Source organism: Polypterus senegalus, chromosome 8, assembly GCF_016835505.1.
Source record: "Polypterus senegalus isolate Bchr_013 chromosome 8, ASM1683550v1, whole genome shotgun sequence".
NCBI lineage: Eukaryota > Metazoa > Chordata > Cladistia > Polypteriformes > Polypteridae > Polypterus > Polypterus senegalus.
In genome coordinates this window covers 184,635,207-184,659,254 of record NC_053161.1, presented here as the reverse complement: position 1 = coordinate 184,659,254, position 24,048 = coordinate 184,635,207, and the positions used below count along the sequence as shown (strand labels likewise).

Genomic DNA, 24,048 nt, shown 5'->3' with positions numbered 1-24,048 from the left:
GTTTGTATAGTTATTTTTATATATTTTAAGCCCTTATAAACAGGAGCAGAGAATTTCAGAGAGAGAGAGAGAGCACCCGCAAAGAAAAGCAAACAATCAAAAAATCAATACGTGTGCTTTTAAGTATGCTGGAGCACCGCAATAAAGCGGCATTTTTTAGAGGAGCTTCAGTATCTTCTAAGCAAACAGCCCCTCTGCTCACACCCCCTCCATCAGGCAGAGAGAACGTCAGAGAGAGAGAGCGAGATTAAAGTAAACAATCAAAAAATCAATACGTGTGCTTTTAAGTATGCCGAAGCACCGCGATAAAGCAGCATTTCTTAGAGGAGCGTCCTTATCCACTAGGCAAACAGCCTCTGTGCAAACAGCCCCTCTGCTCACACCCCCTCCGTCAGGCACAGAGAATGTCAGAGAGGGTGAGAGAGAGGCAAAACAAGCATATCTTTTAGCATTGAGGAGCATTGAGGAGTTTTAGTTAATATGTAATACATGCTCTGAATGGGTAGCTTCTAAGTCATCCGCCAATAGCGTCCTTTGTATGAAATCAACTGGGCAAATAAACTGAGGAAGCATGTACCATAAATTAAAAGACGCATTGTCCGCAGAAATCCATGAACCAGCAAAAAATCTGTGATATATATTTAGATATGCTTACATTTAAAATCCGCGATAGAGTGAATCCGCGAAAGTCGAAGCCCGATATAGCGAGGGATTACTGTACACTGAAACTAACCGCATATTGTTTATTAGTGTAACGCATCTGATTTTAATTAACCTGTAACAATATAATGGTCCAGGGAATAGCCATAGTATTCCAAATAACATAACTGCTTTAGCGTTTGTTACTCTCACTGCACCTTCTTCTTTCAGCTGCTCCCGTTAGGAGTTGCCACAGCGGATCATCTTTTTTCATATTACTCTCACTGCACCACTCGGAGTATTTATATCACTGTATCTGAGTGTGAATCACAGCAGCAGCTGATTGGAAAGAGAATTATCGGTATACAGCATTAAGCACACGCTGCCTCAGCCACGGCAAAATGTTTCAAAGCCTTTCCTATACGGACCTCGTGGCTCAGAAACCGTTTCATCCCAAGAACTATAAATGCAAACAATCAATTGCTCCTTGTAGAACTATTTATACTTATAAGTACAATTACCCCACTGTAAACTTGCATTACAGTTATAATATTGCACAACCTGCGCCACTTTATAAAGCGCACATTTACATATGATGACGATTTCATTTTTAAGATGAAATGCAGCAAAATATGTTGATTTATATTATACAGACAAAACTCTTAACTTCATTTAAATAATCTGTATTGTTAATAATTAAACATGTGAGGACACGGTGCCGTAGCGCTAGCAAGTTCACGTGTTGTTCCTGCCTCGCACTTTATATTTACTAAGGCTGGCACGACACTGGAAGGATAGATGGATAGAATAATTAAACACGTACTATGAAGATATTTCAATGTGTTCCTTAAAAGTTTTGAAGAATCGTCGTTGTAAGCTTACAGATGGCTTTACGACTATTACAGAGCTGATTGTGTGGCGATTGGGTATTTGGGGAAAGAAAAGTAAGGACAGGAATTGGAGGTTAGTACGTTTGAAAGAGATAGTACTGCTACAATAAATTATTTCATCGAAGGTTGCGCATGGTGCAGCAGCATCTTGTGTGCGAGATGAACAATCACTGCGCCATCTTGTTCCCATGTTTAATAACATGCTTTCATTCCAATCATCATGAAAAAGATATCAAGTATGCATCTCAGTATTTTAATTATTCAGAGAGCTGTAATATCACGAATGTAATGGATTCTGTATCCTGTCAGAGAAAGAGAAAGAACGGAAGCATGTAGTGATTCACACACATATAGCACATAGAAGATCAAACAGAAAACAAAGCATTTAACATGCTACTTCAGTTACAATGGGATTTGAGAAACTAGTAAATTAAATGATTTTAAGATGAAGTTTATGATGTTCTACTTTAATGACAAAATAAACTACATGATTAAAGTGGAAATTTTAAAATTAAAGTTGACATTTCGTGCTTTTTTCCCATTGTGTGCCTATTTTTTTTTTGTTGTCTGTACTCTAATAAGCTTTCATATGACACTCAGACGGTGGGCTACGACTCGCCTTTTCATGGCGACTTTGATATGTAACTTCTTTTTTATTTTGGCACTGTGTGACTGTGTGAACTTCAGCTTTCAAGTTTCTCCGACATGCTATGTCACTCGATCAACTTCCTTTTGTTGTTTATACCACTGTTTAAATTAACAAATAGTATGTTTTTCCTTTGCCTCCACTTTGTATTCGCTGAAATTCTTATATTTTCTCCCGTGCTTTTCCTATTGTCTTTTCATAGAACGCTGAGCTTAAGGGCTATTTATATTGATTTGCATATTCAAAAAGGCATAATTCAGGGAGGAATTGGGGTGGGACAGCAGGCATGTGCATGTGCGTTACTTTTCTCTCTGACCAGGATTTATATAGTGGAAGAACATGGAAGTTGGAGTACGCACAGATTCCTGCATCTGGATGTTTCTGTGCGTAAGCACATTTTGGATTTTGTGCTTACGTCATATTATGTTGTGAATTCTTCGCACGGCGTTATGCCCCTGATCTCCAAAAGCCATAAAGTTGAAGATGACAAATTTCTTTAATATTTTAAGCAAGATTAATTTTTATTTCCATCATTTACCTAAAATAATCAAAAAGGTAAAAGGGCACGAAGGAAAAGTGTGGGCACCTGCATGGTCCTACTTAGTAACACCCTGTTTGGCACAAAGCACAGTCGTTAAACACTTTGTGGCCCGTTAAAAGTCTTTCAGTTCTTATTTGGGGGATTTTCATCCACTCTAATTTACAAAAGGCTACTAGTTCTGTGAGATTCTTGGGCCGTCTTGCATGCATTGCTCTTTTGAGTTCTATTCTCTGTGAAGCCCAGGGTGTGTACAGCCACCCTAACCTGACACAGACAGGCAGGACACAAGTTTCTCCACACAGCACACCTTTATTTACAGGTGAGAAGCATTTTCTTCGCTCCTCACAAGAGCACAATGTCCACAACACCAAGCACAGTCTTTCTTGCCTCCAGTCCTTATAACCTCCACTCCTCCTCACAGGTTTTGTCCTTCTTCCTTCTTACTCTGGCCATTGAGTAGTGGTGACTGGCCCCTTTTATAGGGCACCCAGATTGACTCCAGGGGCCTCATGCATAATGTCGTACGTAAAATTCACATTAAAACATGCCATACGGACAAAAGCGGAAATGTGCGTATGCACAAAAAAATCCAGATGCATAAATCTTTGCGTATGCCAACTTCCATGACTTCAGCTCCATAAATCCCGGTCAGCGTAAAAAGTAACACACACGCCTGTCACCACTCCCCATCTCCTCCCAGAATTACGCCTTTTTCAATATGCAAATCAATATAAATAGCCCTTAAGCTCGCCGATCTGTGGAAAGACAATGGCAAAAGCAAGGGGGAAAATAGAAGAATTTCAGCGAATACCAATACGAAAGCTCAAGTTCACAAAGTCACACGGTGCCCGAAATAAAAAAGATGTCCGATATCAAAGAGCAAACATCGCATCTGTGGTGCTCTTTCTTGGCGTGAAACCATACTGCTGCTCACTAATCATCACCTCACTTCTTAACCTAGCTTCCACTACTCTTTCCCATATCTTCACGCTGTGGCTCATGAATTTTTCCCCCCTGAAATTACTACAGATCCTGCACATCCCCCTTAATCTTAAACATCTGCACCAGTACACTTCTTCTCCTATCTTCAGGCATTCTCTCACTTTCCAAGATTTAATTTAGCAATCTGTTTAAAAACTCCTATGCCATCTCTCCTAAACACCTCCATGCTTCCAAAGGTTTGTCATCTGGACCAATGGCTTTTCCATTCTTCATCCTTTTCATCGCTTTATAATATAATAAACATATTTTGCTGTATTTCATCTTAAAAATGATTTTGTCATCGTATGTAAATACGCGCTTTATAAAGTGGCTGAGGTTGTGCAATATTATAACTGTTTCACGAGTTTACAGTGAGGTAATTATACTTATAAGTACAAACAGTTCTACAAAGAGCACTTGAACTGATTGAGTGAGTTTAGAGCTCTTGGGATGAAACTGTTTTTGAACTGCAATGTACCTACAGGAAAGGCTCTGAAGCGTTTGCGGTATGATTGCAGTTCAAATAGACAGTATGCCTGAGGCAGCATGTGCTTGATGCAGTATCCTGATAATTCTCTTTCTGATCAACTGCTGTGGAGCTGTAATTCCACACTCAGATACAGTGGGATGAATACTTGAGAGTAACAACGCTAAAGATATTTGGTATTTGGAATAGTTTGTCCATTCCGTGAACCATTTTATTGTTACAAGTGTGGATTCTAGAGGCGCTGTTGCCCCGTTGAGCCCACCAGACAGATGTCCAAGACACACTTTTAAAAGCACTAAGTTTTTTTAATAATATTTCTTCCAATATAGTGCACAAAGCACCACACACTCCACGATTCTCCAATAAATCAATAATCACAATAATAATAAACAATAACCAATCCTCCACTCTCAGCAGCTCCATTTCTCTACCACCCAACACCGGCTCAATCTGCTGGGTTTCCCACAATTCTTTTCAAGTCCATGACCCAGAAGTATTCCTTCTCTGTGTCAAACACCTTCTTCAAGTATCCTGGAAGTACTGCGGGTTTCCGTACTTGTGACTCTGAAGTACTTCCGGGTTAGCGTCACGGTAATGTTTCCCAGGTTCTTGGTGAGCTCACACTGGCGGCACCCAACAGGGCTGAAGAGACTGACTCCATGTCCCATACTTCCCTGCGGGAATCCGAGGAACCATTTCCTTCCAGGGGAGCTACCATCTAACATCCTGGGGGATGTAGTGCCCTGAAATGGCTGATTTCTTCAGTTGAGGGACGTTCTGGCCGGACTGAAACGCCGGCCGTCCATCACACAGGTTAATTGCATTCAGATGCCTTAAATTAATGAACAATATGTGGTTAATTTCAGTGTATTTGATAAAGCCACGTCATGGATGTGGATTTAAAAAAGAAAGGGAAACCACACTGGGAAAAAAGCACTACGTTAACGCTGGGTGCCGCCAGTTTACAATACCAAGCGGGAAACTTTCGTATGCCAAGGATTTAGCTGGCATGAAAATATGCATGGCTTTACACCAAATTTAGTTTTTATACATCACGATGTGAGCGTGGAAATGGGAGTATGCAACCTTTTTGTGCATACACACCATTTATACACGAGGCCCCAGGCATCCAATAACCTTCTTCCTGCAAGACCTCCTGGTGTGGTGGAAGTGTTGCTAAACAGGGCCCAGTAAACATCCAGGCACCTCCTGGAGGTGGCAATGGGCCACAGAAAGGTTGAGCTTCCATGCTCCAAACCTGTGGCCCTGTTGCAAGCCAAGGGGGCTGCCCTCAATCGGTCTGGGGGAAACAGTATCCAGAATAAGTCCTCTCCCCCTGTCTTTCTGTGCTGAAGGCATCCCTGCTGGGAATGGGCCCAGGCAGTCTGTCACACCACAGATAGTCGTTAATGTTCAGATCATGGAACTAAGAGAGCCATGACAAAACATTAAGCTTGGGCCTTTGTGAATTCTGGGGTGCAGTTCTAATCATTATCCTTTTGTAGAAGCCATACTCTGTTTTCATTTTTAGCTTTTATAGATGGTGTGATGTTTGCTTCAGAATTTTCTAATATTTAATTGGATCCATTCCTCCCTCTACCAGTAAACGGTTCCCGGTGCTCCTGGCTTCAACACAAGCCTGAAATGTGATTGATCTTCTCCCATTCTTAACAGTCAGAGACGTTTTCTTGTCATGGAATTCTGTGCTGTTTTTCTTCAAACACACCTTTGCACATTGTGGTCAAAAAGTTCTATTTTGACTTCATTGATCCACAGGACATGTTTCCAAAAGGCATCGGGCTTGTTTAGATGTTCATCTGCAAAGTTTGAATTTTGTGGTGAGGACACTGGTGGCTCTTTCCTGAAGGTTATATTTGTTGTGGTGTCGCTGCACAGTAGAATAGAGCATCACCACTCCAGAGTCTGACTACAAAAGACCACCAGGAAGCTTTAAGACACAAGGGTTTAGATTTGCCATTCTTCCAATGCTATGAGCAGTTGTCTTGGAAAGTTATCTTGGTCTTCCTGACCTCAACTTGATTTCCACCATTGCTGTTAACTGCCATCTCTTAATAATGTTACCAACTGAGGAGGTGGCTACTTGAAAACTCCTTGACATCTTCTATAGTCTTTTCCTGCTTTGTGACTATAAATTATTTTATTCCTCAGAGTGTTAGACAGCTGGTTAGAGGAGCCCATGGCTGCTGATTGCTGGGGCAAGGTTTGAGGAGTCTGAGAATTTAGAGCTTTGAATTTTGCATCACCTGGCCATTCATAATAATGATTGTGCCAAAGCCCTAAGGAGCTAATTAGGGTCTGACATCTTGGGGAAAAAAGATACCTGAGACCTGCAATCTCTTGGGGTGCACAAACATTTCTGGGATACTCCTCCTTTATTCACTCTACAAATCAAAAATACGACACACATCTTGTTTTAAATGCAGAAAAGAATGTGTTATCATTAACTTTATGGCTTTTAGAGATCAATTCATTTGACATTGACTTAACTATTCACAGTAATAGTTATTTTCCTCGGGGTTTGTCCCCACACATTTTCATGTCACTGTATATGAAATGTCATGAAAGTGTACGTCTTGGGTAATGCTACACCTGAAAAGAACCATCCTCTCACCAGTGTATATCGTGCATACGTGATGTTATAGGGCTTAAATGATGAAATCTTAAACTTTATACTTTACAAAATGATGTTGTATCTAAAATGATAAATTACAATTTTTTTTGAGAGATTCTCTGATTTTTTTGTCCTGTCCTGTTCATATGTCTGGTTCTTTTCAAACAGTGCCATTATTGACAGCTAAGACACATTTGTTTCCTTAGAGGTTTTCCTGTTTTCACTGCATTGATGAAAGTCAATGTGCTCAGCTGAGTGTTTTGCCCAAAAGTTTCTCATCAAATTAGTTGCAGGAAATGTCTTTGCTTTAAATACACCACAACTAACAAATAACTTTTCATTTTAAATGTTACAGATCGCATTCCTATCACATTTCAGATACTTTAATATATTTCCACACAGCACTTATTTTCTTCACCAGTTTCCACTCGTTTGCCCTCCTATTAACATATTCCATGTCATGAAATCGGTAGACCAGTCAAACAACTACAAGCCGATTTCACAATAAACAACAAAAACTGGGCAATTTTAATTCAAGACTGATTAATTTGTGTAACACTAGTCTTTAATTCAGTTGTTTTACTTCTTTATAGCGCTCTTCATTGAGTGCAGGCTTGATGTTTGCAGCCTTAACAGAGATAATAATTACATACATAAACACACACATGGGATCGAATTGACAGTAAGACCTGGCAAATTTTAGCTTAGTCAACATAAATAAGTCCTGATAATAGATTCTGTTTAACTTTATAATAGTGAGTATAAATGTTACCAGTCCTGGTGTCGCCTGCCACTCCCCTGTAGAGCTGAAACACCAACAGCTGCATTCTTCCTCTGTTTTCTCATCTTCTAATTTTTCTCCGATGTCACTGCAGCTTCTGTAGGCCTGTGCACTGATGCGTCACTCATTAATTGCTCTCTTTTGCTTTGGTGAATGAAAGAAGACATTTTGTTGTTTGTTTTGGTGACAAGTGGTTTTAGTTTAAGTGTGGATAAATGTCAGGACACATTCTAATTATTGAAGGTGCACTTTTCATGCTTGGCTTGGCATTCTCTTTTATATAGTACCCTCCATAATGGTGGAGACAAAGAAACATTCTTCTTGCATTTACTCCTTTAATCCCCTGTTTAAAATTGCAAAATAAATAATTCAGATGTAAATAAAGTACAAATTACTGATTTTCATTTAAGGGGATTTGCAAACATTTCAGTCACACATTGTAGAAATGACAGCACTTTTTCTGAATTGTCCTCCCATTTCAGGGCACCATAATGTTTGGCACGATTGGTGCCAGAGGTGTTTGTGATTCCTCAGGTGTGTTTAATTGCTTTAGTCTTACAGGCCTAAGACAACTCAGCTTACTCCTACCTACCTACAGACTACCTTTGGTCTCTGTAGTTGCCATTGTTCAATATGAGGGCAAGAGCTGTGCCAATGAAAGTCAAAAAACCTGGAAAATAATAATGAAATCATTAGAGACATCAGAAAACCTTAAGATTATCCAATTCAAAGTGTCTGGGATATGAATAACAAGAAAGAACACACTGCTGAGCTCAGTAATTACAAAGGGACTTGTTGGCCAAGTAAAACCACCACTGCTGAAGACAGCAGACGTTGCTGCATATTTCATTTTGATCATGACTTGCACATCAACGATATTGCATGTATCTCTCTACCATCTTAAGTATACCATCCCATACAGATGGCATTACATGGCTCAGGGTGACTGAGAGATTTCTCACCCGTCGGGCAATTCACACTGAAAAGCTGCCATTGCCGAATAACCCACAGCTGTTAAGACCTGTAAGAGAAAAGGGATTGTGTGATTTCTGCATGGTGGTCTCTGTAATGAAGGCTGCAGTTTAGCATACACTTCAAAGAGGATGGCAGTAGGGAGTCTAAATCAGCTAAGTCATCATCATGAGCCAAAATGTCATTGTGATACATCAAAACTCACTTCTTGTGTAGCCTGTCAAACATCAGAATGTGAAATGTGTAATGAAATGATATTTTCTATTCAGTTCTTCGTTTATCCACCTGGAGTTGCTAAAATGCGAACACAAATAAAGTCTGCATGGGACTTACAAATGCTCAAAACATGAGGGAACTTTGAGCCAATTTAAATAGCAAGTTCTAGTTTTATAAATCCTAACCTTTGCATAAGAAACAGCTTTTATATATGTGGCCGAGCATAAGGAAGTTTTATACATGTGGCCCTGGTGAGAAGTTGTAATAGAAAAAATAAAATTAACAAATTAAGTGTGCATTCCAAATACAACAAAAGTTTTATAATTACTTATGCTGATCAAAGGTTGTTCCTAATTTCAGCCATCATGTATTTAATGTGAGTTAATGTTGATAATAAGGCAGCAAATTGAAAATAAGCGCTTTTTTTTTTCCTTTTTGTTTTAAATTTTACCCAGGAAAGAAAGATCACTGCTGTGTGGAATGTGGCAGAGAATTCTCTAACAGGAGTGCTCTTCAGAGACACACGAAAGTTCACACAGGAGAGAAGCCATATTGTTGTAATCAATGTGATAAACAGTTTTCAGAGATGGGCAGTCTTCAGAGACACACAAGACTTCACACTGGAGAGAAGCCATATTGCTGTAATGAATGTGGTAAACAGTTTTCAGAGTTTGGCAGTCTTCAGAGACACACAAGAGTTCACACTGGGGAGAAGCCATATTGCTGTAATGAATGTGGTAAACATTTTTCACATATAAGCAGTCTGAAGAACCATACTAGAGTTCACACCAGAATAAAAACAGTAGCAGTTCACAAATTAGTCCAGAAAAACAAGAACCCTTCAGGACTCAAGAGTGAGGTTCACTCGTGTCCTGAAAAGTAAGCAAACTAAACTATTGTTAAGAAGTGAATCTCAAAGAGAAGCCATATCGCTCTATGGAATGTGGCAAACAAATCTGTCAGAGCAGTACACTTCAGAGATACACCAGAATTTCCTCAGGAGAGAAGTACAACTGAACTGTCCTGACTAAAGAGTGAGGTTCACTGCTGCTTGGACAGTAAGCACATGTAACTGACACAAATCCATGCTACTTAGTGTTGTGTCAAAAACAAATCAACATGGAGGAGAAATAGAAGTTTATATTCTTTTTCCTTTTCCAGAAACAAAATAATGAACAGAGTGTCATACAAACGGCTTCTCACCAATACTTATTAAATAATAAATCAAATCAATTACTGATAATTATAAACACAAACTATTAATACAAAATCAATAAAATAAAATGTAAAATAACAATTTAAATCCAAAAATATACGGCAAATTATGTTTTAACACTGTGGCAGTGCACTAAATGAAGAAATGCTTTTTTTTTTTTTAATTTTGTTTTTGTTTGTTTGCTTTTGATAATAAAACATACAAAACTGTATATAAGAACTCAGTTGGCACATAACTTATTTAACATTGAGAATTACCAAATAATATAAATGTCAAATAAATAGAATAAAATTAGAAAGGTTTTGAGAGAGCTGACTTACCTGTACAGCATCCACCATTCCCTGAGAGTGCCTGCCATCTGTGGAGAGTCACATTAATTAGCATCTGTACTCCAAAATATGACACTAAGTTTACACAAGCAATTGCTTTTAGGAAAATTAATAACTAAAAGATACAAAAAATGCTGAACCAACCAACCCGAGAACAAAATTGACAAAGCAGTGTGTGCGGTGGAGCCTAAACTCATCTCTAGTGCACTGGGCATCGATGTAGAAGAGAACATCTGAGCTGACATCTCCACATTCAGCCAAACCCCAACTCACACACTGCAGACAACCCACCTGTGGGCGCCGCTACGGCCTTTCAGACAATGGGCTCAATGCACTAAGCTTGAAGTACTCGGCCAAGACTGCTGAGAGACGAGGATTCCATCTCACCTTTTGGACTGGGATGTGAGATACTGTCCTTCCAGAGGTAACGTGTTGTCCATCACGAACTCCAAGCAAAGCACAGATAGAAAACTGAGAAATGCAGTGAAGTAACCAATCAGTTAAATCACATCATGGCAGCACATGCAGTGTGCATACAGCTTTACTCCGACCCTTTGTTTTTTCCCCCCATCAAGACAAGTGAAGAAAAGAAATGCACTGAACTGGAAGAGATTAGGATTTTGTAAGTAATGAGCAATGTAATGAATTTAATTTAAGTAACGTTTCCCAGCACTGGTCGCTTGTGAACTTTTGTTTTTGTTTCTGTGATATCAACACTTAAACAATTGGTGGAAATAAACTGAAGTCTTCTTAAGCAACTGGCTAAATAAATGGGCAGAAACACAATAATGTTTTATTTTTCATCTTCATATCATTTTAAAGACAGAATTATTGACATAACCAAAGTTCCAACTAATTTGCATTGTTGTGTGGCTCAAAAGTAATTTTAATTAATTAATTAATCCTACTTTGAGCCATTCACTAATTAGTGTTTTACTGTTCATTCATTTGTTTCTGTTACACAAAACTGTTCAATAAAGAAACCAAAATAATTTAATATACATAGGCAACTGATTATTAAAACTGTTTTGTATTAGAAACTAATCCCTGTGTTATTTCTGCTTTAAAGAAAAATATTAATTTGCTTGAAGGAAATATGACAAATTGCAATTAATACATCGTGACTTTCAATTACAAATTTGAACAGAGAGATTAATTGCAATTGAATTTTTAATCAGGTGTCCTCATACAAACACATAATTTAGAACATTCCAAATGATGAAAATCATAAAAATTGTGTACAACATACAGCGCCATTTCTTGCTCTATGAAGTCTCTACAGAAGCAGAGGGCAATCGAAACCACTAAGGTCACCCCAAGCTGCAAGTTCAACCTCAGTATGAACATTACCCATCTGTTTGTAGCCACCAAGCACTTAAAGTATGCTTAAAAATTAAACAGTTGATATAAACAAAACCAAGCTGCATTGGCAGAGAAGGTTTGGCTTGTGTTTGTGGGGTAATTAATTCAAAATTAATGATTATCACCAGGCTGTCTTGTCGCGCTATGAGTGACGACTACTGACATGTTTGATAGGAAAGCTCGCTGACACCGCATATCATGAGTAGCTTATTGGATCAGCAGGGCTTGAATTGCCTAGTGATGGGCAGAGTGAAGCCTCACGAAGCATAGAAACATTTGAATCATTTGTGTCGAAGCATTTGACATTCACCTGTATAGTGACACCTCCTGGCTATTCGCATTAACGTTACACAACTCAAACACAAACTCATGATCAAGTTCAATGACGTCTGTTAAATTCTATTGCTTTTAGTTTTTTGCTACTATAGACTGGCAACAAAAAGAGGGGTCGTCAGCGGCTGCCAGTGTCTGAAGTGTAAATTGATACAGTGGAACCTCTGGTCACGACCGTAATTCGTTCCAAAACTCTGGTCATAACCCGATTTAGTCGTGACCTGAAGTAATTTCCCCCCATGGGATTGTATGTAAATACAATTAATCCATTCCAGACCATACAAACTTTATGTAAATATATTATTTTAAGATTTGTAAGCACAAATATAGTTAATTACACCATAGAATGCACAGCGTAATAGTAAACTAAATGTAAAAACATTGAATAACACTGAGAAAACCTCTCCTGTCGGAGGAACCGGCATTCACCCCTTTAATGTACATATGTCAAACAAAATATATTGCCTTTATCTACTGCTCTAAGAGCAGTAGTTGTAGTTCAGTTATGTGGAGCTCATTAAGTACCCTGATTAGGTGGCTCAATTGTGTTACAATTGTCTTTCATTGAGGACATCAGGGGTTTGGGACTTTGGTCCTCCTCTTCTGAATTTTTTTTTCTCTCTCTCTCTCTATACTATTCCCCCATTTAACAAAAAATTCCATTGTCTACCGATAGAAAGCAAATCGAGTTACCGAGGGAAGGTTGGGCCGCACCTAATTATGTTGTGAATTACAGTAATCCCTCGTAATCGCGCTTCGACTTTCGCAGCTTCACTCAATTGCGGATTTTAAATGTAAGCATATCTAAATATATATCACAGATTTGTCCCTGGTTCGCGGATTTATGCGGACAATTGGTCTTTTAATTTATGGTACATGCTTCCTCAGTTTGTTTGCCCAGTTGATTTCATACAAGGGACACTATTGGCGGATGGCTTAGAAGCTACCCAATCAGACCATGTATTACATATTAACTAAAACTCCTCAATGCTATAAGATATGCTTCCCACGCGGTGCTTGATTGTTTGCTTGTCTCTGCCTCTCTCTCACCCTCTCTGACATTCTCTGCGCCTGACGGAGGGGGTGTGAGCAGAGGGGCTGTTTGCACAGAGGCTGTTTGCTTAGAAGATACGCACGCTCTTCTAAAAAATGCCGCTTTATTGCAGTGCTTCGGCAAACTTAAAAGCACACGTATTGATTTTTTGATTGTTTGCTTTTCTTTGCGAGCGCTCGCGCTTTCTCTTAAATTCTCTTCTCCTGATGCAGACACTCCTTTGAAGAAAAGATATATATATTTACATTATTTTAATTGTGAGAAAGAACTGTCATCTCTGTTTTGTCATGGAGCACAGTTTAAACTTTTGACTAAAGGGTGTTATTTCATGTCTAGAGGGCCCTACTAATGTTAACAGTGTGGGAGAGTTTATAAGTGCTTAAAATATGTAAAAATAACTACACAAACGTGGTTTCTACTTCGCAGATTTTCATCAATTGCGGGGGGTTCTGGAACGCAACCCCCGCGATCGAGGAGGGATTACTGTAAATTAATTTTTTCCTCAGAATTCTACACAGAACACCCCATAATGACGTGAAAAAAGTTTACTTGAGATTTTTGCAAATTTATTAAAAATAAAAAAATTAGAAAGTACATGTACATAATTATTCACAGCCTTTGTCATGAAGCTCAAAACTGAGCTCAGGTGCATCCTGTTTCCCCTGATCATCCTTGAGATGTTTCTGCAGCTTAATTGGAGTCCACCTGTGGTAAATTCAGGTGATTGGACATGATTTGCAAAGACATACACCTGTCTATAGAAGGTCCCGCAGTTGACAGTTCATGTCAGAGCAGAAACCAAGGAAGAAGTCAAAGGAATTGTCTGTAGACCTCTGAGATAAGATTGTCTTCTGGAACAAATCTGGCGAAGGTTACAGAAAAATTTCTGCTGCTTTGAAGGTCCCAATGAGCACAGTGGCCTCCATCATCCGTAAGTGGAAGAAGTTCAAAACCACCAGGACTCTTCCTAGAGCTGTCCGGCCATCTAAACTGAGCGATCGGGGGAGAAGGGCATTAGTCAGGGAGGTGACCAAGAACCCAATGGTCACTCTGTCAGAGCTCCAGATGTCCCCTGTGGAGAGAGGAGAACCTTCCAGAAGGACAACCATCTCTGCAGCAATCCACCAATCAGGCCTGTATTATAGAGTGGCCAGACAGAAGCCACTCCTTAGTAAAAGGCACATGGCAGCCCACCTGGAGTTTGCAAAAAGGCAGCTGAAGGACTCTCAGACCATGAGAAACAAAATTCTCTGGTCTGATGAGACAAAGATTGAACTCTTTGGTGTGAATGCCAGGCGTCACGTTTGGAGGAAACCAGGCACCGCTCATCACCAGGACAATACCATCCCTACAGTGAAGCATGGTGGTGGCAGCATCAGGCTGTGGGGATGTTTTTCAGCAGCAGGAACTGGGAGACTAGTCAAAGGATAAAGGGAAAGATGACTGCAGCAATGTACAGAGACATCCTGGATGAAAACCTGCTCCAGAGTGCTCTTGACCTCAGACTGGGGCGACGGTTGATCTTTCAGCAGGACAACAACCCTAAGTACACAGCCAAGATATCAAAGGAGTGGCTTCAGGACAACTCTGTGAATGTCCTTGAGTGGCCCAGCCAGAGCCCAGACTTGAATCCGATTGAACATCTCTGGAGAGATCTTAAAATGGCTGTGCACCGACGCTTCCCATCCAACCTGATGGAGCTTGAGAGGCACTGCAAAGAGGAATGGACGAAACTGGCCAACGATAGGTGTGCCAAGCTTGTGGCATCATATTCAAAAAGACTTGAGGCTGTAATTGCTGCCAAAGGTGCATCGACAAAGTATTGAGCAAAGGCTGTGAATACTTATGGACATGTGATTTCTCAATTTTTATTTTTAATAAATTTGCAAAAATCTCAAGTAAACTTTTTTTGATGTTGTCATTATGGGGTGTTGTGTGTAGAATTCTGAGGAAAAAAAATGAATTTAATCCATTTTGGAATAAGGCTGTAACATAACAAAATGTGGAAAAAGTGATGCGCTGTGAATACTTTCCGGATGCATTGTATAATTAACCCTTATCTTTTTTGAGATCACATTGAATTTCCCGACATTTCGGTTTCCGCAGCCCTAATGCTGTAGGTTAAAAAAAAAAAAACAAATTGAAAACGAGCCTTGTTATTTATCCTTAAATGTTTTCTTTGGTCTGAGTTAATTCAAATGGAGTAGATGGAAAATAAAAGTTTAACCCTGTACTTTGCCATAATATAGGTAAGCACATTTGAGAAAGAAAAGATGAAATCCTTAAATCACAGATGTTGTTATTTGATGAAGTACTGAAATATTTCATTTATTAATACTTCACAATATTATGTGGAGCACAAAAGTAACGAGTTCGCAAGGAAGAAAAGACGCCATCACAGCTGATTGTGGCTCAACTGACTAACGTGGTTGCTTTTCAAATTCTGTGCACAGTGCTAGCCCGAGTTCGATCTAAATTAAAAAGTTGTTAAAATTAATAATAATAAAAAAAATGATCAGGAGTGAAATCTTAATAACCAATTTGAACTAAATAATTTTGATAGATGCTCTGGAAGGATCGCATAAGAGATCTGTTCAGGAATCATCCCCACTTAGAATCGCAATGACTAATTGCGTAAGGCAGCTCATGCATTTACATTATTTCATCTTTTATTCATTGCCATTTGACGTTCATGAACCCCTCCATTGAATAAGGTGATAACAAACCCACTGTGGTAAATCAGGTTGAATTTGCTCTGCTGCACCAAACATTCAAAGGTGTCAATCCGGAGCACATCAGAGAGGCTGAGAGACACGGCGCAGATCAGTCACCGGCACACAGACACACACGGGACACTCCAAGGTGAGCATTGATTGGATCAAGTGATCCACGTGCTGCACAACGAATTGTATGGCAGAGTATTAGGGCCACGGTGAGGGGAAAAAAAAATTTAATGTCAAGAATAAAGTCGACATGTTGACTTTATTCTCGACATTTCCACTTTATTCTCGCCGTTTATGTCGAGTGGGAAGGAGAAGAAAACATATAAAAATGGAGTTAACGGAAGCCTTAATACAAATGTATTTTAGAAGTGGTTTCAGTAATCCAGAAACTCCAGCTCTTTTAGCCCATGAGCACAGAATCAGAATTAGCATAAGGAGTTTGAAGAGACTGTGCCTAAAAGTTAATTTCTTTAGACGGAGGAATCATACAGATGTAGATGAAGTGGCTTCTTGTTTGAGAAGCTAAATTGCCAGTAACGGACAAATGCAGGGATATCACAGGTTACATCTGTGAGCAATCCAAAGAGGGTATGTTGTAACACAAGACGTGGTGAGACAGTTGATCAAGCTGATTGACCCCGAAGGAGTGGCGCTTAGGCGGGCACGACGGCTGAGAAGACGGCACTATCACACCCGAGGTCCAAATGCACTGTGGCATATGGACTCTTACGATAAACTGAATGGTATTGCAATTCACGGCTGCATCGATGGCTTCAGCCGCTATGTTTTATGGTTGGAGGCGTATACCACTAATAATGACCCGAAAGTAGTTGCAGATTACTTTATCTCGACAGTTTCGCGGTTGAGACGATGCCCGCAGCGACTACGTGCAGACAGAGGAAAACAGGCATGTGGAACAAATGCTTATGTTTTTGCAAAGAAATCACGATTGCAGTTTTGCAGGTGAAAGGAGTTTCATTTATGGGCGCAGCACCGCAAATCAGCGAATTGAATCGTGGAGGGGAATCTTGAGGAAGCAAAGTGTGCAGTTTTGGATTAACTTGTTCACAACCCTTCACGATGACGGATGCCGATTTCTTGGATAAAAGCCTAATACAGTTCTGCTTCCTCAGCCTTGTTCAGGTAATATTCTTAAATAAAAAAATGAAAATGAATAAATATAAACACAATTGTATGTGAGCATAAATAATTGATTGTATTCCAAAATGTGTTTTTGTACCTTATTTCTTTATATTTGCAATTATTTCTTCATTTATGTATTTCAGTGACACCACACGTAACATAAAATTCATGAAGAAAAAAATGAGCAACAAAATTGTACAGCATGACACATTTGAGTATTTATGCTGTGCAGTATAGCGGGTCCACAGCTCATGTGAAAAGGGCCACTTTTAAATAAATAATCACCGAGCTATCGGCTTTGTGAGGGGCTGTGGTGGTTGTGTGGCTGAAGCGGTTCTCGGGGTGATTCGCGATGTGGGCGTTTCTCACCTAAGTGCAAAGGAAGGAAACTGTCCACATCCATGAGTGTTCCTGGAGCTGCTGATTTGCCACAGCTGCCTCGCCCTCTGGATAAATAGAAGCGAGAGTCGGCTAAGAGAAGAAAAAGAAAAGAGAAAGAGAGACAAAGAAAGATGGAGGTTGCTGGAGAACAGGAAGCAGTGTGGCGAGAGAGAGAGAGTGCAGGCTCACAGGTAGGCAGTTGGAAGGTGAGCCCCGAGAAGGGTGTTTGGCCAAAACTCGGTGGGGGCAGAAGGAAGCGGTCACTCCAGCTGAGCGAACAAGGAGCTGGAGTGACCAGTTGAAGGATGACAGGCCGTGAAGGCAGCAGGAGTCAGGAGGCTTGGTGGGTGAAGTCCTTGACGTGAGCGTCCTGGTCACCAAGGAAACCAAGTCTCAGTCTGACCTTTTCTGCTGTCCTATATTGTGTTTTTGTTTATTTGTTGTTACAATTCAAAATTTATTTATTTAGGTAGTTATTTTATTTTGTCTGAAATATTCCTTCATATCCTGTAACCATGCTGCCATTCATCTGTGCTGATTGAACCATATAACATGTTCATTTATAACATAATGGGCCGGTTTCAAGGATTTGGATTAAGCCTAGCCTGATCTCATTGCAATGCGAAGCAGTTTTCTTTAGTCTAGAATTAGACGTAATCTGTGTCCAACAATCCAGAGTATGTCAATAACAATAGTAGTCAGTGTTGTCTTGTTTATGAGTAAAACATTGAACTGTTTCTTATTTATTTTGTGCCGTCTGAACTCAATGAGGTTGAGAAAACATGGACTTTTCACAAGCTCAGACCTAGGACAGGCCATGGTGTCACTGGAGGTCGACCTGTTTTGATGCACAGTGTTCCTGAGATGTATGGTGGAAGTGGACATGGAGGAGCTGGCTTTGTGTAAGGGGGAGTGCACACCAAAAAGCCAGTACCCCTGTGATGAGACAGTTTTTGAGCTCCGCTTTCTTCTGATGGAGGAAGAGGGTTGGAAGCTCCTACAGATGCCTTTTCTGCTGCTGAACTGTACACCTTGTTGAGAAATGAAATACTGAATGAGATATCTGACTCGTCACACTCTCGTACATGTATCAGTGTTGACATAAAATGGAGCAGAGCTCAATTATTAAAGAAGATGATCTCTCTAATGACATGCATATGGACACTGTGAAGGAAAAGTTACTGCATAAATCTGTAAAGTGCTTGAAACTATGCCTGCCTTTTTAACATGAATAATTTATACCCAGCACATTACTATATAGACTTATCATATGACATGTTAGCTTTTTATTTTGTCCTCTGATAATAATTTACATATAAGAAGTCCTGTTTAATGAATCAGATATTTGCCAATCTGAAGATTTTCAATCTGTTTAACTATTTTGCACCTTTAGATAATGTTACGCTCTAGGAATGTTTACAGATTATACCTTTTCTCTGTATTCTCATTGGTGTAACTGAAATACTCCCTTGACTGTAGTGACGTAAATGAACCAAATTCATCAAAGATGCTGCACTGTTCAGATATGCTAGTCTGTCATGATGTATTAAACAAGAGCACGTGGCCGCTCCGTCAGCCTGATGTAATAAAGGACATCCATCTTGACTCACAACTATTCTTTATTTACTGAATATTTTCATTTTGTGCACACATACACTGGCCACTGGTTAAGTCTGAAGGTTTTTAATGCACAATTCATGTTAGCAATACTCTTACTAATGACACTGAATGTTTCCACCACTTTCAACACCTAGAGAATTAGTTATTTATGGTAATGTTTACACTGAAATGAGAAATAGTTGTCTGTAGTATGTTTGTTAAATCTGATAATAAGTTCAGTATTGTGTCTTTGGTGAGTATTGACAATAAACATCTGGCCCTTGAATAACATTTAATGTATGATTTGGTGACACCAGAATATACCAGTGGTTAGATGACTGAAGAATGTGCATGAGATGGAAAGAACAATGTGTTTTAACAAAGTATTTATTCGTGTTCAGGTAATATACCATCAGAAATACAAACTGTTCACGAACATTGAATATAAATTATAAAACAGTATTAGCCTTTGAACAGTCAGTCTTTTCTGATAACAGCATCACAATTTCCGCAGTGCAGTGAATGCAGTTTAGTTCTACAGTATAAGATGAACAATAAAGTCAAATTAACAGACGTACTCTGCACTGTGCCTGGTTCAGAATATTCAGTACACTTCAAAACTTTAATCACAAGATTTAGAACATAGTGTGAATGTTTATTTCACAAACTTGGATTACAGAGTCACAGAGTATTAAATGTTATTGATGCTGAGCATTCACAAAAAAATGAAAAAGCAACACTTATAACTGTGCAATATATGTTTGGCATGATTTAGCAGGATAATTGCTATTTAATTACTGAAAGTCAATAAAACAATGTAAACTTTAATAAAGGTGAACAATGAGGAAGGGGCACGCAGCCCCCCAAGTAGTATGTGGATGTCTTAGTATGCAGCACTTGAACATTTTCACAACTTTACAAAAAGTCAAACGTTTGACAGAAGTCTAATAACAGAATAGATCAGCGGGTCTCAAACTGGGGGGCACTGCAGCTTTAAAAGGGGGGTGTCGAATAAATGAACAAGACATCAAAATTGTATTTCAAATTTAAATTTAAAAGCATATAATCACAATGAATGCATTATAACTAAAATTAAAATAAAACATTTCTAAGGCATAGATCAGGTGATAATGTGACGCGACTGCACCACGTTGGCAGCGTAGCCAATATTGCCAAATTGAGTTCAATAATTTACTGCGTATTGAGTTATTCTCACGATACAACTAACAGCAGTATAATATTTGTCAGACAAAAATACGTTTGTCTCGCACAGATTGACTTCATCGGTGTCCTCGTTTTCGAGATTTTTAAAGATTAAAACATATTTAATCTTTTTTTGCATAAAAAATAAATAAGAATAAATAATTTATTTTTTGTTTTGGGGATTACAATTACTACCAAAAACCACACAAGTCATTTTAACAGTTATTAAAGCAATTTATAAAAAAAAAAAAAAATTGCAAATATTTCATTGAAGTTAGCCGAGCACATGCAAATCTTATGGAAGTAAAAATGAAAGGCTATCGCGACACTGCACGAGTATAATAGCTTTGTTAGTTGTATTGTGGGTTATTCTTATCTATCTTATATTATGCAGGGGGCGCACAATTATTCCAGATAGAAAAGGAGGGGCGCGAAATACGAAAGTTGAGAACCGCTGGAATAGATGAAGAGTATCCACTTTATTTACACAAAGACCATTTCTTACGTTGGTATAAAACACAGAAGGAAACTCTGAGTACTTTGAATCGTTATCTTCTCGCTGAAGGATCAGCCGACATGTCCAACATACTCAGTGCAGTGAAAACACATTTAAACACAACAGTAGCATTATCTGCCAAATTCACATCTGAACCTCTGCAAAACAAGGTTTTCTTTATATTATTTCTTGGTGTAACTTCTGAACTTACGCTCAATCTCATTTTGTTTTGTTGTTATACTCTGTCTAGGAATTTTAATAACCAAGACTTTTATTTTTGACATTCTTTTGACTTAAATCTATGTATACTTTGGTTGTCCGATCCTAATTCAGTTCTGCACAAGTTCCTTATGTGTAAACTCTATTCAAACTGCTTGATTGGCAAAGGTTTTACCACAGAATAATTGGGTGTCTACATAATGTCCATCACCCAAATGTGATTCTCTAGGACATCATTGAATTCAGCACGAAAGTCTGGAAAATTGTCATAATTGTCAGATAGCTGCAGGATCATCTCACATGTGTGTCCTATTGGCCACCTTGTAGAAGAAGACATCGGCACAAAGGTGATAGTGATGTTTTCTGACACAATCAAATCTGACCCTGTACAAAACCTCAAAAACTTTTTACTTTATCTACTTCCCTGATATACCTTCTAAGATGATGCTCAATCTCTTTCTGTTTTGGTGTCATTATCACTGGGAATTTCAACATTTTTGACACTTTTTTGGATGTTCGTTTAAGATCAGTGTACATTTTGGTCAACTGGTCATAATTAAGTGCAATGTGATGCTGGATAATGTCCCTCCAGCTGTCTGTCACAAACATTGGCTTCTGTACAAGTTCTTTATATGCAATCTCCCTGAGAACTTCTGGAAGCCCTTTTTCTACACTCATAATTATCTCGAACATCTAAAATGTCATCGAGCTCAACAGAGGAGAAATCTTTCAAAGCTTGTTTGAGGATTTCTTGCTCTTGGACACTTATAAACCGCAAAACGTTTTCAATTAGGTTGCTGTAAACCTTTCCAAATAGAACCTCCTCCAGAAAGGGAAGTACAAGTTTGATTAAAATGAATTTGCAATCTTTGTGTCCTCTCCAGAAAATGTGGGCAATAGCTTTCAAAGTGTCAACCTTAAACTCATGTCTGATGAATGGTACTTTGAAAGTTGTTCCAGTTGTGCACCGATCATAGGATTCCTCCCAAAAAGAACTGCACACGTCTCTAACAAGCCCTGATCCACAACCAGCCTCTAAAGAGTTAACCTGTCCAGTGTCACGTGGTCTGGGCCAGAAAAGGATTCAGTCATGTCACTGAGGCTGTGTGCATAGCGTATAGTTATTATTTTTAACTGTTTCATGTTCTCATTGGATTCAGCCTCGTATATTTCTGTGTCATTTAGGTGATCTTGAAGATCTGTACTTGGGTCAAATGTCATTTCAGGGGGGTATTCCAGAAAGCTTGGTTAACTTACCATTTGGTAAATCATAACCTCTGGGTTGATTTACCCCAAACCCGCATACCATGAGTATGTCGGTTCCAAAACACCTGAGAAGAGTAAGTTCAATCAACCTCCTACTGGTTACCCAGAGTTAATGCGCGTGCACCGTGCATACATAAAGACGTTTTCAATGGATCGCCGATTTCACGAGTCCAAATGGAAGATCAAGGAGAAAAAAAGCGAGCGGCATATTTCACAGAGGTGGAGTTGGAGGTGTTAATGCAGGCGTTTGAAGAATTCAAGCCTATCATAATGGAAAAAAGTAATACGGCTGCATCGGCTAAAGAAAGAGAGTTGGCTTGGCAAAAAATAACGGACAGAGTAAATGCGTGAGTGTATTAAATTGCAAAATTGACATCGCCTCCCTTTTATTATACTGTAAAATAATGAAACACCCCTTCCGCACCCTTTTCACTGTTAAATCACTTTGAATGCATTCACTTTTCCTGCAATTCATTTCTTTAGGTTAAAATAACAATGTGTATTGACTAGGAATATATGGTTTCTTATTTAATAAGGTGTAATCCGTCTGGATGCAGAAGAACTTTGAGCCAAGTCAAAATGAAACATAAAAACATACTGCAAAAAGGTAATAGTTGATTACACGATCACTGAACTATTGATTAAACACGATTTAGTATATTCTGTCTGTCATGTAGCTAATAGAAAGCAAGCTGAAGCCCGTCTAACTGGCGGGGGCCCACCACCACCTCCCCTCACCCCATCTGAGGAGCTGGCTCTGTCCCTTAATAAAGGGCGACCAGTGGTTGCTGGCATTCCAGGGGGCACTTCGTCACACACACCATGCACCACAAGTAGCATGGTGAAATGTAAGTTTACCACTATGATTTGTTTTCATTATATGACTTAATAAATTACTATCTCTGTCACTTAAAGGCTTCTTCAACATGCTTAATGTTTTTATGCAGGCTGACTTTATTGAACTGCATATGTTGTGTAGGCTACTGTGTGCTTAGTTGTATTACTGTGACATGTTTTTTTCCTGCATTTTTGGTTTTTCTTTGATAATATTGAGAATTTAATGGGTTGTATTTTCCTATAGATACTGATAGAGGGATTGTATTATTGGACCCTACAGAAAGGACACAGTCTGTCACAGCTGTAAGTGTTTTGTTGTCAGGTACCTTTAGTTGCTTTTAGATATTTTTTTTCTTTTTACCAGATAATGTATACTTGCATATTTCCTCTATAGGTTGAAGATGACGATGAAGAGACCACATCTGCTGTGACAGAAGTGGACAATGCTGGTGGATCCACTGAGGTATGATGCATACCATTATAATGCATGCCCCATTTTTACATTAGAGTAACAAACTGTCATTGTCCTTTCACAGTACATACCTGGGGATTTGCCCACAGATGACGGTCCTTCAACCTCAGTGCACGATCTAAGCAGTGTAAGAATTTATATGCATTTGTCCATATTTTAATGTTATTGTCTGACAGAATCTCATTCATTTAATTATTTTTGGCTTCCTAGTTGCCAGCAAAGGAGCTGTATAAGGTCCATCTTCAAAAACAAATAAGAAAAAGTGACATGGAGATGGACCTTATACAGCTTCAAATGGAGGCGAAAAGACTATCCATAAAAAAAGCAACATTAGAAATAGAATTACTGGAGCATCGCCTTAAGGTGAGAACTTGTGTGATTATTAATCTGTTGCATGTTAAACGTGTGTGTGTGTGTGTGTATGTGTGTATATATATATATATATATATATATATATATATATATATATATATAAATATAAAGCAATGTAATACAAAAAACACATTTTATTTCATTTTCATTGTTTTTCAGGAAATAAAGAAATGAACCACACCGCAGACCAGTGCACACAATTTAATAAAAGTAATTCTGAGAAATCCTGTCTCTCAAAAGTCTTCCATCTCTGCTGTA

The 24,048-nt window shown here is 38.9% G+C and overlaps 2 protein-coding genes across 3 annotated transcripts in view; both read left to right on the top strand.

Annotated features, from left to right (window-relative positions):
* LOC120534754 (zinc finger protein 436-like) overlaps window positions 1-24,048 on the top strand; it is a 115,727-nt gene that overhangs the window by 60,939 nt on the left and 30,740 nt on the right. The window contains exons 4-5 of the mRNA XM_039762335.1: window positions 23,341-23,409; window positions 23,629-23,781. Of these exons, the coding sequence (XP_039618269.1) occupies window positions 23,341-23,409; window positions 23,629-23,781 (222 nt within the window). The remainder of the gene's footprint in view (window positions 1-23,340; window positions 23,410-23,628; window positions 23,782-24,048) is intronic.
* On the top strand, window positions 9,302-24,019 carry LOC120533557 (GDNF-inducible zinc finger protein 1-like). Of its 2 annotated transcripts, none has more exons than XM_039760501.1 (6): window positions 9,302-9,438; window positions 23,191-23,249; window positions 23,341-23,409; window positions 23,483-23,545; window positions 23,629-23,781; window positions 23,950-24,019. In XM_039760501.1, the coding sequence occupies exons 1-6, from the start codon at window positions 9,372-9,374 to the stop codon at window positions 23,962-23,964; spliced, it is 426 nt and encodes a 141-aa protein (XP_039616435.1). In that variant the 5' UTR covers window positions 9,302-9,371; the 3' UTR covers window positions 23,965-24,019. The 2 variants fall into 2 exon arrangements, with proteins under 2 accessions (XP_039616435.1, XP_039616436.1); XM_039760502.1 differs by lacking the exon at window positions 9,302-9,438 and adding an exon at window positions 22,585-22,957.

Excerpts from the sequence above, each read along its gene's own strand:
- LOC120533557 (XM_039760501.1), top strand. The coding sequence starts at position 9,372 with ATGGGCAGTCTTCAGAGACACACAAGACTTCACACTGGAGAGAAGCCA. Across the intron at positions 23,250-23,340 it reads GGACACAGTCTGTCACAGCT|GTTGAAGATGACGATGAAGA; the intron begins GTAAGTGTTTTG and ends TTTCCTCTATAG. Across the intron at positions 23,546-23,628 it reads CAGTGCACGATCTAAGCAGT|TTGCCAGCAAAGGAGCTGTA; the intron begins GTAAGAATTTAT and ends TTGGCTTCCTAG.